Genomic DNA, 17,784 nt, shown 5'->3' with positions numbered 1-17,784 from the left:
TCATACTGATAGAGTCAGAAATACATCTACAAGGTTTCCTGAATAATAGCTACAATTCCTTTCTCATGCTGGGGGTCATGAGGGTCATAGGGGAGGAAAGAAAAGGCTTGGGTTTGTAATCATCAGTTTTATTCCAATTGTGGATTGGTGCCATCTGAGGCAGTCACTAATCTGAGCATTGCTGACTCCTTTCTGCTACAGAAATGACCAGGTTTAACAGTTGGACTGGTACATATTTTAGATGGGAACTAAACTCAATGAAGTAATCTGTATGCACTGGTTTCTATGCTGGTATCCCAGTGGATTTCCAACAAAATGTAAATCATGTCAAACAATTATACACAATTGCACAGACAGAGATTTGCAGTAGTACTTACTTCTGTGCTATGATACTTGGATTAACAGTCACAAGGTTTGTTTTATTGCCAACATCTTTGCTAACGCTTCCCGTGGTTGGAGGGAGGTTACACCTGAAATTGAGAAACATTAACAGATGTGCACCAGAAAAGCTTTACAGTTATTATTTGCAAATTCCTCTGCTGTGCTATGACACTTTCACGTCAGTTCCCAGGGACCTCTAAGCACTTTACAAATATTAAATAAGGCTTACAGCACTCCTAGTGAAAATATTTAATCTGCTGTACAGATGGTTAAAATAGGGCACAGAGAGCTCATTTTCATAAATCATCTCACAAATCAGAAGCAAAGTTAAAATTCTGTAAGGAGCCAGTCTATGCCTAGTCCTACCCTAGCTGCTAGGAAAACCTGCTTCTCTCTCCTAAACACTGCAGTTTTTCTGAAAGTCTTCTATTATTTTCTGCTATAAAACAATCTAATTGACCCCAGTCCCTCATCTTGCACAGTAATGTTGACAGCTGTTTCAGGAGACAACAACAGTATCACTTGTTCAACTGCAGAAACCGTGGCTTCCGTAAGAGGCAAAGAAAGCATTTTTTGTTTTAGTCAGTCATTTGTTAAGTTTAGCATCTTAGTATGCAGTTTTCTCATTGTTAAGACAGTTATCTAACTGAAAAGACTTGATTTTTGTTGTTTAGGCTTTGTTGTTGTTGTTTTGTTTGTTTTTATTTGTAACTTTGAAAAGCCCAAGTCTTAGCCAAAATCAGGAAAGAAAACCAAACCCAACAGACTGAATGATTGGACATCACTGAGAGAAGAACTCACACTTGCTTACTCTGTTCCCTTGCAGGAAGAATAAAGTGTGAGTCATGTACTAAAAGAGTGGGCCAAATTATGGTCCAAGTATGCCTGGTTTTCTAGACAATCTATAGAGTGAGCTGAAAAAACGTACTTAAATTAGATGCCTAATTTTTTAGATGGCCAACAGAAGATGAAACAAATACCAGGGCAGTCAAATAACTGCATTAATGAGAAGAAGTTCCCTCCCCTAAAGGATGTTAAGTAAAGAGAAATAAAGAATTGTCAAAATCCTCCTTCAGTGCTCCAAACTGGCACTGGCATGCTATCAGGCCAGCCAAGTCTTTAGAAATATTTGACTTTGGTAAGATGAAGCAGCTCATACCTAAACACAAAGTCAGAACGATCGATTTCAGCTCCGCAGCTGGAATTTTTCAGAATGCCTCCATTTCCAACCACAGCACAGGTCTTGAAGGGATGGACTGAAAGAGGAGAGGACTGCAAACAAGTAAAAAGACACATCCAATGCCTTATAAATCTTGTAACTGTTTCTTTGTATCTTCAGTCATTTCACCTGGCAGGTTTAATAAATAAATCCAAGTGAGCCCATTCACCATGCAGCAGACAGGGTTGCCAGGGCTGGACAGCCAAGAGCCAAAAATAGGCACCGACAAACTGAGAACTGCTACTTCTGCCATGAGTACTCTGAGGGAATAATACTAGATTGTTAAAACTGGACATATATCTTTTAAATACATTTAACACAAAAATTACCTAATAGTGGACTGAATCCTTGACAAGCTAAGGAACTAACCTGTACTGAAGAAAGCTTAAATTAACCTGTTTTCCCTCACACTGTAACAGACTAGGGCTTGTCACATAGTCATTGACTTTGCCAGTTAATAGAAGTAAAATGCTCATTACTTTGTCATCACACAACTACATTTAGAATCATAGAATTTTCAGGGTTGGAAGGGACCTTTAAGATCACCTACTTCCAACCCCTCTGCCATGGGCAGGGACACCTCCCACTAGATCAGGTTGCTCAGAGCCCTGTCCAGCCTGGCCTTAGAAACTTCCATAGATGGGGCTTCCACCACCTCTCTGGGCATCCTGTTCCAGTGTCTCACCACCTTCATGGTGAAGAACCTCTTCCTAACTTCCAACCAAAATCTACACTCCTCCAGTCTGAATCCATCCCCCCTAGTTCCCATCATACCTGACATCCTAAAAAGTCCCTTACCCGCTTTCTCATAGGCCCCCTTCAGATACTGGAAGGATATAATAAGGTCTCCTCAGAGCCTTCTCCTGTCCAGACTGAATAATCCTGACTCTCTCAGTCTGGTGTGATGTAAAATAACAAATGTAGGGGAACCTGAAGATGCTCTAAAGGATAATCATGTGCCCTGGATTAACTGCTGGTGAATGTGACAACTCACTGAAGAGGACAGTGTTTCTGGCTGATGACCTCTACTTCTCTTCTTGTTAGATGTTGCTCCTTTGCAGTGGGAAGGCTGAATGGGAGCTAAGTGCACCCACTTGTGGACCAGCACAGATCATAACCTATCAAATTAATGTAAATTGTTGGCTCTTTCAGTTGACATTAATATAGTTGGCTGTTATCCCAGGGTCTCAGACACATCTTATCAAGCCTCTCCAGCTGTGGGAGCACTGCCATGGAACAGAGAGGCCAACAACTGGGCTATTTTGACTGCAGAAACTGAGTGCACTTGCAAAATTGTATCAAAAATTGGTTACACAAAGTGTTCTTCTTCCTCCTTCTCCTATCAGCCTGCCCAGAGAGAAGGAGGAAAGGAAAAGGCAAAAAGTGTAGGGAAAATTACAGACACCATGTTGCCTGGTGATGTATTACAAAACAACATGTTCAAGTATTTTGTGCAATTCTGAAAAGACAGTGGGAGAACACAAAGGCCAGACAACTCTGGCTAGCATAGCAAGTATTTATGCACATAAAACATAACTACTTTTTTCTTTCATTCAGTTTAAATTTGGAACCACTGTAAACTCTATTGTAATGAAGTTTTTAGTGATACACAGCAGCTTTAGAAGGGATTAGATGCATGAAGGCTGGGATATCACAAATCAAAAATGCCAAAGATGGGTGAGAGGGTTCCCACATGCTCTTACTTTCAGAAATTAAGTACATCTCTGTACCCCTCTTTGCCTGATTTACAGATTTGACATCTGTTAGGCCCTGAGCAACAAAATCTGGTTCCTTTGCTCAGCCTATGTTTATGGCTGCAAAGGCTTCTCCCTAGAAGGCAATAAAGATGGTGAGAGAGATGGAAAAAAAGTCTTTTAAGAAGTGTCTAAGGGCTTTGGGCTTGTCTAGTTTGGAGAAAAGGAGGCTGAAAGGCAAACTCATTGCTCTCTACAGCTTCCTAAGGAGGGGAAGTGAAGAGGGAGGTGCTGAGTTCTTCTCTAGGATTTGGTGATGTGTGGGAATGGTTCAAAGCTACACCAGAGGAGGTTTTGACTAGACAGTAGGAAGCTTTTCTTTACTGAGAGAGTGGTCAAACATTGGAACAGGCTTCCTAGAGAGCTGGATGATGGTCCAAGCCTGTCAATGTTTAAGCAGCATTTGGACAATGCTATTAATAACATGCTTTAATTTTTGTTCAGCCCTGAATTGGTCAGGCAGTTGAATGAGGTAATTGCAGGTTCCTTCCAACTGAAGTATTGTATTGTATTGTATTGTATTGTATTGTAGGCTGTGCCACAGTATGCTACATTATGCTGTGCTACACTATGCTATTCCTTATCAGGTTTACCACCAAAATAGCTTTCAGAAGTTATATGCCCATGCCTCCACGGAAATGACACGGGAACACAAGGAATATGAAATGTTTTTCCAGATTGAAATGCCTTTGAAAATGGGTATGAGAAAAGTAAGGCAAATATTTTCAGAGGATTTACTCCTGAATTCAGCTTGCTGCCAAGCCAGGTTGCAGCCTGTGTTCTGTAGCAATTTGACCTGCAATCTGAACTATGATACGCTGTCCATGCCTCCACCACTGCAGAGGAAGGTGAAAAAAAAGGTGTTAAAATGTGAATGAAGTGCAAACAGGGTCTCTACTAGAGGAAGGAAACAAAGCAGCTCTATTACTAACCCAAAATATATATGACAACACAATTTTAATAACAAGTAAATGTACAGTTCTTACCACAGGCAGCATCTTAAAAATGTCCTCTGTAATGAGGATGGTCTTCTTACTGTCCACTTCGTAACTCATGTTACTTCCCAGAGGGGTGTTGTTTTGAGAAGCAATAAAATTGTGAACTGCATCACAGCAGGAAGCTAATTCTGACCTGCAAAAAACCAAAACAAAACCTGCTCAAAGACAGGCAAATAAGTAGGAGAGTGGCAGTAGAACTAGATGAATGGATGAATAAATGACAATCAGATCTAATTAACTAAGCAACAAAATGCTGCATGAACCCTCTATAATGTCACTTCCTGTGACTTTCTTTGCAGAGCAGAGCAAGGTGCATTTTCACAGCAGATGCTCAGAAACTCATCAGACCAAGAACTCCTTTTCTTAAACTGTTTTTTTTTTCTCTTGGTCTTCCATTCCTATCCAGAACAAGTCTCCTCCTTATTAATGATTGCTCAGATTATTATAGAAACACTGAGAGACTTCAGTCCTCAAAGAATTAAATATAGGATTTCAACCAACGTAGAATGAGTGACTGTAAGAAACTTGGAAGGCTGAAAAAAGAAAGAATCAGGAAGATGACTGGAATAGTGGTGGGAAGTACTGGCTTTACTATTAGTGAAAATCTAGATGGTTGCAAGCCAGTTAATTAATAATTCATTTCTACACCTGTTCAGTGCAGTTCTCCTGTGCACGATCTTGTAGATGTTAAATGAATTACACCACAACTTGCAAATAAGGAAGATGGATATCTTTCTGGTAGAGACAGATAACCTAAGCTGCTCCCTGAAACTCCTTGTAAAAGTCCTCACATAGGTAAAAGTGCAACGGATTCCTTTTACAAACATCTGTACAAGTGAATGCTTGTTCACAAAAAGAATACAATCAGTCCTGTTATGAAGCACTTGCACATCATCCATGCCAGCAGTGCTTACACAGGTGTATCTCATTGTGAATCTTCAGTTACCCAACATAACATGACCACATAAAAGAAATAACACAAACAGAAAGCAAACACAAAGTAAGAATAGTAAATACTTAAAGCTGTAGGTCCGGTAAACCTGATGCCAAGTGTATTTCAGAGCAGCTTGGGCAAAGTATTCAAAGCAACAGAAGTCTATACTTGTCTAACAGCTTGTTTCAATAGTTTACCTAGCTTGGGTCTTCGTAGTTATTGCAAACTATTGTACTGTACATGTGAAGACAACAAAAACTTCGAGGTTTCATATTGAAGAGACTGTCACGACAGTACAGAGGAGAACCCACAAAAATTTCCACTATATACCAGCAAAATTTCAACGATACCACTACAACCAGTGAGATTACCTTTTACCTAAGTTCACTGCTATAATACTTTATAATGAGCAAGCAGTTTACCTCGTTGTACTGCACTGGAGGCTCTAGACAATGTTGAGTTTCTCCACGCTTTTGTCAATCCATGTCAGTGTCACCAAAGTACAATGAGGCACATTATGACATATTCCAATCTTTTAGAAAAGACTGGTTAAATGTGGCATCTGAAACAGAACATGTTGAAGTGGAATGCTACACTGACAGCCCTTGAACTGTCTATAAATGAGGTAACATCAGAAATTACTAAAACAATGAAAGCCAAGAGGGCTGAATCTGAAATCAAGGCTGAATATGCAGAAGTGCAATAAAATTATCAAGCCAGACTATTTTAAGAATCTTCCATGAAGACATAATTAACTTAGTCAGATCCAAAATTAGGTCCCCCTTACAGGAAGCCTCCAGCCTTTAGGAAAGTACACAGAGCAATTAAAAGATCCAATCATTTCTCCAAACTGTCACTAAATACTATCTCTCCACCCTGTCTTTTCCTCTTTTGAAAGAGAAATATTTCTGAATATATACTCCAGATTCTACGTAATGATCAATTTAACCCAAACAGCAAATGCACTCTTAAGTCATACTGTAATCTTGGAATCCTGCTCATTTCCCTGTATACTGTGATGTGAGATTTTAAAGAGTGCAGTGGAATTATTGATCTGTTTAATGTCAGGAAAGCTATTGATTATGTGTTGATGCAAGCTTGTGCAAGCATCAATTGACCTTGCATGGTATTTTATTTGTATTTCAACTGTGGTCCATGGCTGTACAAAAATGTCTTAAGCAATACTATTATATGTTAGACTGTAGAACAATACATCTCCATAAGAAAGAGTGGGATTTTATAATCTGCAGGAATGTCTGAACACACAAATTTCAGAAGATATATTAAAGTGGGAAAAAGGTAATAGAGGTCAAGTGGAATAAAAAGCAGGAGACGAAATTACAAGACTAGGGAAGTGGGCTGTTTGCTTAACTATTGTTTAAAAAGCAGGAGAGGAAATTCCAAGACTAAGGAAGTGGGCTGTTTGCTTAACTATTCTTTTCAAGACCCAAAGTTCTTTTTTGAAAATAGCAATGTTTTCTTTTAAAAAAAATTAAAAATATTTTGGTGGGGTGGAGCAATGTGCCACCTAAACTGCTGTGTAACATCAGGGTTTTTAAAGCTGCATTTTATACTTAGGAATTCCCTTTTCCCTTCGCTATCAGATGCAAATAAGTTTTGTCAGGAATGGTTCTTCTGTGGGGAGCTTCTGTACCCACAGCTCACACAGGGCTATTCCAGCATGATACCATTCCTGAAGAACTGTTGCACCACTTCACCAGGATCCAAGGTCAATGAGATAGCCTAAAAATGCAGTGCCTGGAAGCTTCTCTAAAACACAGCATTTGCATAGGTTTTCTCCATATTCTCCATGTTCTCCTTCCCCACCTCCTCAGTAGTTTTGAGCGCTGTTTTAGCAATTTTTTAGCTTCCAGCAAAAACAGGAGTTGATACTATTTGTAAAGCCTGCATATTATTTGCCACCATGGGTATACAGCCCAAATGAGAATAAATGAAGCTTAGAAGTCTGTAAAGCAAAGAGATGTGGAGGTGTAAAAGACAATTACAGCTTGCACCCAATTGGGCTCTGTAATTTGTTGCACTAATGAAACATTTCTTCTAAGTGCAAAACCTTTGAAGAATACTAATATAATAATTAATATTCAGGTTACCTAGGGAACCTGAGACTCTACTGACTGTAGCTGTAAGAGCCTGTGCAGAGGAAGCTACCCAGCACAGCTTTTTTCTGGAGCTTTGAGAATGATGCTTCCAGGCAGCTGTGAGATTATTTCCCCTCCCCTTCCAAGATTGTGTCATTGCTCTCTTATAACCACAAAATCCAAGAACCTGCTTTGGCTAAAACCAGTTGGAGGTGATGTAAATTTGAAAAAGGAAGAACAGGGAAGATCTGAAAAGGGGGAGAAGGTGGGTTTAGAAGCAAAGGGATCGTGTGGAGATGCTAGATGACTGTGGTGCTATACAGAACAAGAAATAAAAAAGGAAAAAAAGAAGTACACTTGAATTTCATAAAGGAAAGGTCTAAAAATACTTAAAAGTTCTCTATTTGTTAGTAGCCATGATTGCTGGACAAGAATTTCCCTTGATCACTGTTAGAATGTTGCCATTTACACCACTTCTGTTGTACATACACCATCTTTGCTAGCATCTGTTGTGAAGTTAGAAAAAACCTCTTTAGCAAGGGCTGACAAACATTAATGCAGGGCACAATAACTCTTACCTAAACTGCAAGAGCAATCAACCAAGTGCTTGCACTTTCTCTTCTGAGGGCAGCCTAAATATGGCAGTGCTGATGCCAGCATTACCAAAATTGAAATAAGTGAAAGGTCAGAAGACTGGTTCCCTAAGAGAGGCTTGACAGAAATCAACCAGAGAAAAGTGACTGTTGATATAGGAGGTATTAAATAGAACATGATGGCTTTTATTTGGCTGGTGGTTCTTCTTGATTTTGAGGAACGTGTGGGTAAACATCATATAGATGTCAAGAAACTCTGAGCACTGCCAGCAACCTAGCCAAGTGCACATGAGGGTACCAAGCAGAGTAGCTTTAGCGAAAGCCATCTGGAAAAGGGCAGTTCCCTGACAAAGAATGGGCACAGTATACACAGCTGCATGGCTAAAATGAGCTGGGTAGCCAAGGGTCAACCTGTAATCCTGCACTCTGCTTTTCACACACTCACGCTTTTTTTTTGGCAAAAATATGGTGGTTTGTGCCATGCATGGCTGTCGGCTTTAACCTTTTGCCAAATTCAAAGACAAATCTTTCTTTCCTGCATTTCGCTTCTAATTAATATTCTTTTATTTGGCCTGGATCTGCTGGGAGTGAGGCTTACAAGAAAAATTGATGTGTACTCACTGGCACACACTGCTGTCTTCTAGGAACATGAGTTACTGACTCAGATCACAAAGTCATTCACTCTATTACCAATATGATGGCAGCCAGCAGCAAGAGCTGCAAAGGAAAACACAGGAAAGCTTCTTTGAGAAAGTCACTACCTCACGGGAAACTGCTTTTGAACCTTATTAATTAGAGGTTAGTTTATGCCCTGAAGTGTAAGACATTAAATCCCTCATAAATATGCATGCCTGTACTTCAAAACTGCAGGATAATACAGAGATGTCATACAGCTGACACCACACCTGAGAAGCACACAAGTGTTCACTCAATCTAACAGATGGGCAAACAGGGAAAGAAGTGAAGCAGCTTCTCTGCAGTCTCATCAGCAGGCAGACTTCTGGTGGCATTGGCAGGTGAACAATACCACACAGGCAGCTTCAAGCTCTCCTCCTAAAGATGGCCAACTGGATTACTCAGTTCCTCCTGCACAGCCCCTCTGAGATTAATTTCCTCTTCTGCAAAATGGGTGTGTTTATCTAGCTACCTAATGAGATTTTTTTAACTGAGTAGCATTTGTATTACACAACTATTATACCTTACTGACACTAGGCAAAGTTAGAAGAAAGAAGAGATATACTGCCAATGGATTATTAATTCATTTATTTCACCACATTTCTAGAAGCTTTGTTCCCCATTGAAATCTTGTCAATGTATCATTTCTCAGCTAGAGTGTCCTTGCAAAGCTAGTTCCAGGCTCTTGTGCTTAAGTCTGATTAATAAGTTTGTGAGTGCTGTAAGCATGGAGTGTATACAAATTTAGTCAGTAAATTTTACAGTTACTTTGTTTTTTAATTTTTTTAAAGCCTCTGTTGGCCAACTGCTATGAGCCTTAATGGTTTCCTATATAGTCTGGTAGCAATGACAATTGTAAAATTTTAATAGCCTATTTCCAGAAGACAAGAGAGAGAAGTTTGAGAGAATGGGAAAAGAAAAAAAAAAAGACTCATGCAAAAGCACATACCTTCTGTAAAACAATCATCTGCAGTGCCCTAAACCCAAGTACCAGTCCTTGGTAATATCAATGGACTTTCTGTACGGTATTGAAGCAGATCAGATCTCATAGGGTCAGAAGAATATCCAGCACTGTCATCAAAACTGCAGCATGAGTTGTATACATATGAACTAGCTAATACTCCAGCCAATCTGGATGCTAAAAAGCAGTGAAACCATAACAGCACAGCCCTTGAATGTCGATTAAGTAGTAAGAGTTTGCCCATCCTGTGCTGAACCATGGCTTTCAAAAGATTATTTTATTTTGCTTGGTATTTGGGCTAAGCTAAAGCTACCAGACTCACCTCAATGTACATACAGTCCACATTCTCTAGGTGGCTTAGTGCACCCCAGTTTTCACTTCTGAATTTTTCCAATCTGCTCACTGGTTGTATAACCTACCTTTACTACTTAGGACTCACACTCTTTGCTGGGAGGCAGAGAAAACAAGAGGAACAGTGAGCCTAAGTCCAACATTCTTATATGACAGTTTAGACAGAGGGTGTCATGTTTGATCCCATGGGCCTACAAGATGTAGAAAATGTTGTCCCAGTAGAAGGGAGATTGAAAAAGCAATAAATGAAGAAGTAAAGCTGGAACAAGGAGTGGTTACTCTGTCACTGACTTGTACACCTAACAGACCAAAAGAAGCAAAATACTGGTCAGTGGTGGCTGGTCCATTCAGAAATAAGAGAAGATAAAAAAAGACCAGAAAACAAAAGCCCTGAATGTAGAAGGGTGAAGAGCAGATGATAGCAGCTTCATCTCCTGTCAACTATGCAAGACACCTTCCTGTTATGAAAAAGAATGGACTGCATCTACAGCTTCTTATCATACTCTAATATCTCTACGTACAGCTAAAGCCTGTCTGAGTTAATTAAAAGTTAATTAAACCTTAACTCTGTGTATTCTCCTGCCTCAGTTTTGGTAAACATGATCAGTCAGTTCTGGTACACAGCAAACATAGCAATTTATGCTGCACAAAAAACTTTTACCCCTTGCAAAAATACTACTTCCAAGGGTGTCATGCTGAGCGTGGAGTTGCTAACTTTTCAATGCTGGTTAACTACAAAGATTTGGAAGATAGGTCAGTTTATTTATTTTTATTGATCAGGACAGAATCTTTAATTCTGATGCATGTAATAATGTAATTCAAGAGAGTATTTACCCCTGGAGAAAATAGGGTTGCAAAGTGAAGCTTTTCTCCAAACCCAGCATGACACATATCCAGATCAGAGTGGAAGCTTCTCAGGGAACACTGTCCCTACTGAGCACCCACTTATGTGCCAAGCAAGTACAGATGTAATCACACATCTGCATGCTCAGGGGCTGTGACATGCAGCATCAAACCTAAGGCGTGCCTTGGGCACTTGTGTAATAGAAGCAATAGTCTTGGGGTAAGAAAAACACTTTTTCATTACACGGTCTTTCACCAGAGTGCCAGCTGCAATGGACAAAATCACATTACTGATTTTTTTAATATTGTACAAATATTTTAAATCATTCTACTTCAGTTAGGTAACTATCCATTACAGAGGAGAGAGGTGAAATTACTTCATTCTTTTATCCTACTCAGTTTGCACAGTTCAGTTCAAATTAACAAGAGCAGCACCAAAATACTAATACCTACTAATGCAATCTAAATGCAATACAAAATTATCTTTTCAAAATGAAAGATTTAAATATATGGCTTGTTTGATAAACATAGGGTAAACAGCTTTTCTGAATCAGACAATGGAAATTACCTGAATTTTGTAGATTCTTCTAGTCTCCTTATCCAGGTGCAGTTTTGCACTTTTGTGACTATGTGAAGATAATAATCTTCTGAATATCTAAAAAAAGGCAAAAACATCAAACACTGAAATATATATACATTTATAACTAGAATCAGTCCCTAAAACATTCAAATTATGCACATCATGTATGAATAACAATGTGTGTAGGGCAGATATAACAGATTGCTTTTATAACTCCATGACCTATTTTATTTTTGTAATTTGTAACAGTACTATCCTCATTTAATTAGCATGACCTATTAAATATCCTTTCGTAATACTCATGTCCTAGTGAACTTGTCTTTGGAGAAACTTTCAACAGTACACTGCTTTCAGACTTAAATATTTGGCCATTAATATCTTGAAGTTACTACAAATCATCTCAAGTGCAAACGGTAAAAAAACAATAAAAATGCCTTGTACTTGGTGCTTTAGTCTTCAAAATTGTTTTGAAATGTGGCTCTTGCAAGCCAAGATGAAACTTTATATTTCTTTTTGTTTCTTTCCTTTAACTTACAGAGTCTCCCAAACTCATTTCAATCATCACCACAGATCAGTATTTACACGTTTAAGTCTTCCTTCAAATCAGTTCTTAAATAAAACAATCTGTGGTTTTATATCAATGAGCACTTTGGTGACACTGATACACATAACCAAATACCTTTCTGCTCCTTTTATAACTTTTCATAGAAAGACAGAATGGTTTGGATTGGGAGGGACTCCAAAGATCATCTACCAACCCCCTGCATGGGACACCTCCCACTAAACAAGGTCGCTCAAAATCCCATTCAACCTGGCCTTCAACACTTCCAAGGAGGGGGCATCCACAACTTCCTTGGATAACCTGTTCCAGGGTATCACCACCCTCATAGGAAATAACTTCTTAATATCCAATCAAAATCTGCTCTCTTTCAGCTTAAAACTATCATCCTATCAGTGCATGCGCTTTAAAAAGTCCCTCCCAGCTTTGCCTCAGGCCACTTTCAGGTACTGGGAGGATGCTATAAGGTCTCCCCAGAGCCTTCTCTTCTCGCAGCTGAACGACCCCAACTCTCTCAGCCTGTCTTCAAAGGAGAGTGTGCTCGTACTCCAGCCCTCTGATTATCTCTGTGGCCCTCCTCTGGACTCACTCCAAAAGCTCCATATCCTTATTGTGTTGGGGGCCTCAAGACTGGACACTACTCCAGATGGGGTCTCATGATAGCAGAGGGGGAGAATCACCTCCCTCGACCTGCTGACCATGCTTCTTTTGATGCAGCTCTGCAGAGCATCTGCCACTTCTGCTCACACCAGTAGTTTATGAAATGAACTCTACTTGAATACAGACAATATTCCCATGGATTTTTTTAAAGACTCAAACTGAAGCTCTGGGATTTGCTGCAGCTGGGTTTACATCCCAGAAAGCTTTATTTTTCCACTCAGCCTATTTTCACATTTCCGGCTTTAAAGAAGCCTTGGGGACTCACTCCTCCAATGGAATCTGTTCAGAGGCCATCAAGGTATCATTTCATGGCTGTGCTGTAATCCCGACAGTCTTCTTCTCTACTCTTCCATTTTCAAGAACTGGGACAATACATGTATTTCCACTGGCATCTTGGAGCTTACAGCACATACTCACTGATGTTAAAAGGGTTTTATTAAGAGGAAAGCGCTCTGAACTACAAATGTACGTGGACAAGACAGTAACTACAGTGCTGAGAGCAGTGAAACACATTTCATACTGGTTTCATCTACCGACTGCACCACAACCATTGTTGTAATTTGCTGTTAGAGGAAACCTTCTTATATTGTATGAGCCTTGCTGACAACATCTGGAAGGTGTTTTTTACCTATAGTACTTGTCAGGTACACAGTGACCTTCTACTTTAACTGCAGTAGCTAAGGTGGAATTATTATGCACAGATGAGGCACTGACAAAGTATAAGCATCTTCCAATTTCTGGCAGATATCTGAAGGACGACAGGAAGAACAGAAGTGTTGAGGCAGTAGAGAGACAATAGGTGAAATGTCAGAAGGAGAGACAGATGTAGCACCACTAGTTACTCACTAAAGCTAAACACCTACTAGCTATTTGAATTAGAAGGAAAATTGAGCAGCGGGGGTGAAAAAAGGAGATATACCTATTTGGCAGCTTAGGTTCAAGAAATAAAAAAATAAAACAGAAAAACATTGGCAGGAAATGCAAGAGAAAAGGATCCCTTTTGCCTTTGGACACTTTAATACTACCAAAAACCTATCAGTTTTTAAAGCCCTCAGGAGAATGCGCACTGAGTTTGCTCTAGAATAAAAATGGAAAATTGCCAGCAAAACTCAGCATTTCAGGCTCTTTATCACTGCCAGCATATACCTGCTATAGTAACTCCCTGCTTATGTAGTATTTTTAATATAAAATAATTTTTCAAGCTTTGAACTAGTAAATTTTTTCCCTTTCTGCCAACTTAAGAGTCAAGAGTGTCGAGAACATACCTAGAAGTCCAGAACTCAAATTTAAAGCATTTATACACCACGCTGGTGAGTCATACCCTGAAAAAGCAACAAAGGTCCCTGCAGTTCCTCTCAGGGAAATGCAATGAGTTGCAATATTCATGGCACAAAGCAGTCCCCTGCTTCTTTGTTCCAAGTACCAGTTTCTCTTCCTGCCCGCCCAGTTTACCTTCTGCCTTGTTACATGATGCAGCTCCTTTTTCTTTATCCACAGAATAAAGGTTTCACACTTCATATAGTTTCTCCTACAATCTCAGTTCCAAAATAATCTAGATAGGAAGAGCATGTCTGCACAGCTGCAGTCTGTACAATTTCATAATGCATGGGATAAATAACAACATTTCTATTGCTACAACTGGATTTTGGAGGCAATACAGTTCCTTCCCAGTGTTGAACATTTTTCAGTTAACTGTATTCTTTGACCTCTCTTTACCAGTCCCTGTTCCAGCTCTCACCAGCTGTGCATCAGTAACACAGTGGTCTGTAACACCCTTCAAAAGTGTAAGCACTCCAGTTATAGTGTGGAATATTCCTTCAATGAGGTGAAATATTGGCGGGAGAAGAGGCAAAAAGAAGAAAAAGTTGGAAGTGTAAAGATAGAATCCTGAGCATATGGTGACTTTAAAACAGGTAAAAGATCTTAAAATACAATGAGAAAGTGAGAAAGAAGCAGAAAAGACAGAAGTTTTAAAAATCATGATTTACTGTTGTTTCTGTGTTAAGAAAAAATTTTACTTCTCCAGACCTTTGAATGAGAAAAGACACAATTATTTTTACCAGAGCTTTTGTTTCTGATTCCATTTTTATTCTCTTCATAAATGCAGAGGGGAAAAAAAAAAACTCCCAGCTTTAAAAAGAACGTAATTTTAAGCTGGAACTCAGGCCTAAAGGGAAGCCTCATATTCACATTGTTTTATTTATTGGTACATCCAAATAGGCAAAATGTTACATGTCAAAAGCAATGGGCTGCTTCTCCCATTTTCATGTTAGACAGGGGCATGGAATTTGAGCAGGGCTGAAATCAAAGGGGTTTCTTCCATGCCAGAAAAAGGCAGAACAGCAATTTGAAACCCATAATTAATTTTGGGTGCTTTTTCAATGTAGCTAAAATTGAATTATTGGTTTCCTGTGGACTAGTTATTTTAATAAATGCAATTAATTAGCAAGTTTTAATACTATTACATTTCCATACTTACTTCAGTGAATATGCTGAAAAGAATCCATTAACTGAACTTGCTCATAGCAGGAATGCTCACCAAGAAAAAGACACCCAAGAATTAAATTATTCCTCACTGATTCTATTCAACCTTTTTGTGATTATCTTGGAATAAAATGTTGATAAATGGCAAGGAGAACTCTTGCTGACTTATACTGTGAAAATTAAAAAAGAAAACCACAACAAAACAAAATCCAACCTCGAATAAATATAATTAATGTGAAAGAAAGAATGCAGGCATATATTGGCTGAACAATTTCACTTTCCTTTTGTATAGCTTCACATTAATATCTTCAAGAGTTATGTAGGAGACAATCTTTTACCCTTCTATTGAAAATAGAAAAGGAAAAACCAAAAGAAACACCTACCTTTTCTTCTTGAGAGATGATGATAAAATGTTGTCCTGAATTGCCTTACATTTTGAAGCCTGTTCAAACTGGTAAATTCCATTTTTATTAACAGTTGTTCTGTTGAAGGGAGAAAAAGCAACAAACTTTAAAAGACAGAACGTATTCTGACTGTGCTGTCACATTTACTTTGCTATGACAATAAGATTAATAATCGTTGATTTAACTGAAAACATTACCAAAGAAATCTTATTGACTTCTATTGTGAATCTCTTGTACAAAAGGGGAGTTTGCAGCTACTGACTGTAAAATATTTGATTCTTTAATGTAACCCTATTTCAAACTCTGAATTATATTTTCTGCTTTACCCTGTAATCAGAAAATGTAATTTAAAAAAGAAATTAAATGCGATGCCTCTTGAGAATTATTCTTTGAAGATATTTAAAATATTAACCAGTGAAATTCTTAGCAGATGTGATCTCATAAAGTTGTTGATGAAATGCAGTATTCAAAGCCAATATATGTACAGAAAACACCACAGGTTAAGTGGATCTTTTTTGGACTTTAACCTACTCACTTGAGCTCAATATTCCCTCCCTTGTTTATCCTTTATTTACATAGTAGGAAGTAAATATGTGTAAAAGGAATCAATGCAAGTGCCAGGCAGTGATCCCTAATGCCTATTGTCTTATTTGCACCTCTACTGTGTTTCTTTTGCTCTGGCAGTCGTAGTAGAAGATTGAGCTATATATTAGTAGATGACTGAGTTCCTACGGTCTTATTCCATTCACCTCACTTCACCCTGTACCTAGGTTCAATCTCATGCAGTCTCCCTTTTCTATCATCAACCTTCTGCTGTGCATATTGTCGTTCATCATTAATTTCTTTTTCCTCCAGCATTTTTATTTTCCTTGATCCTCAAAATCTTCCCCCCTAAACCTGCCCCATTCCTTCTGAGTTCTTTCTGAGCACTCAGACACTGCAACCTATTCATCCAAACTAGAACTAGAAATAGAGAAGTCATAGATGCTGTGTCATTCACCCCTGGTGGGAGCTGCAGCAGTGAACAGAACCCATGCTGATCTTAGAACTACAGACCAAGCCACCACTGTAGAGAGGCATTCATGCACCAAGGAAAAGGGTCTGCCTTCCTTGTACACAATGAGATCTGCTTCTGAAACACTATTCCTTCTGCTAACAAGGACCAAAACTCCACTGCTTTCACCTGTTAAAACATGGAGAACATCTATCTACAAGATTTCTGACAAGCTGATTTTGAAGCTTTTATGTGGGAAAGATGCCATTTTAAGTCACAGGGTCACATGAGTGGCTGAGCTTGGACCAGATGACCTTCTGGAGGTCATCTGGTCCAACCTATTGCTCCTAAATACAGTTGCCTAGGACTGCATTCGAGCAGATTTTGAATTTACAATCACCCTCACAGTGAAAAAGTGTTTCCTAATGTTCACAGGGAATACTTGGTGTTTCAGCTGGTCCTTATTGCCCCTGGTTCTGTCACTGGGCGCTACTAAGAACCTGACTCCAACTCCGTGCTCTCTCCCTTTGGGTATTGGTAAGGTCTTCTTTAGCCTTCTCTTCTTAAACAATTAAAACATAAACAACTCTAATGAGAAGAGACCTGACTGAAGAAAGAGTAGAAAATATTCTTGGTTATTTTGCAATTGACTGGAATGTTCACAGTTACAACAGTGTAGGAAAAGGATAAATGTGTCTTTCTTTCTCTTTCCATTACCCATAAAATTCCTAGTGAATCAGTCACTCCATAGGAGCAATTCACTCAGGACAGAGGCTGCAGAGGAGAGAGACCATCTCTCCCCTTTCTTTCCACCATCAGGAACTTCTTCCCAGTGTACACACAGAGGTCCTAAGGAAGTATGCAATGCAGTCTGTATGCCTCTTGGTGAGGGCAATTGTAAGACAACACAACATAAACCTCTGTCCTTTCAGTTCTGCAGTGACCTTTATAGAGCCTAAGAGCTGGCACCACCTGCTGAGAGCTCCTCGGATGATTTTCCACACAGTTCCTTATGTAATTCTTTCTCAAGGAGTGACATACAAATGTGAGGGCAGAAGGCTCTCAGAGCACACAGTTCAAAGTATTAAGCACACAACTCCACAGACCTTACATAGTAAGTGCCAGCAAATAATCTGCCTATACCATTTATGGACACAGGTTTATTGCAGCTTTGTCTGAATGCTTCTGTCTACACTAAAGAACCAGGTGGGACCTTCCACAAAGGAACCCAGTAACAGTTCCCAAACACATTTACTTAGGACCAAATCATGATATCTCTCTCCTGCTTTTTTAAA

The 17,784-nt window shown here is 39.2% G+C and overlaps 1 protein-coding gene across 4 annotated transcripts in view; it reads right to left on the bottom strand.

Moving 5' to 3' along the window:
* The window catches only part of ST8SIA6 (ST8 alpha-N-acetyl-neuraminide alpha-2,8-sialyltransferase 6), a 40,527-nt gene that overhangs the window by 14,483 nt on the left and 8,260 nt on the right, over positions 1-17,784 (bottom strand). For 3 of the 4 annotated variants that reach the window (XM_071735130.1, XM_071735131.1, XM_071735132.1), the window contains 5 exons: positions 15,475-15,573; positions 11,377-11,463; positions 4,341-4,485; positions 1,541-1,653; positions 378-470 (listed from right to left, as the gene is read on the bottom strand). In XM_071735130.1, coding sequence (XP_071591231.1) covers positions 378-470; positions 1,541-1,653; positions 4,341-4,485; positions 11,377-11,463; positions 15,475-15,573 — 537 coding nt within the window. Of the gene's footprint in view, positions 1-377; positions 471-1,540; positions 1,654-4,340; positions 4,486-5,708; positions 5,841-11,376; positions 11,464-15,474; positions 15,574-17,784 lie in introns of those variants that run through there. The other variant, XM_071735133.1, reaches the window with a different exon arrangement.

Source organism: Heliangelus exortis, chromosome 2 (assembly GCF_036169615.1).
Source record: "Heliangelus exortis chromosome 2, bHelExo1.hap1, whole genome shotgun sequence".
Taxonomy (NCBI): Eukaryota; Metazoa; Chordata; class Aves; order Apodiformes; family Trochilidae; genus Heliangelus; species Heliangelus exortis.
This window is presented reverse-complemented; position numbering and strand designations above follow the sequence as displayed.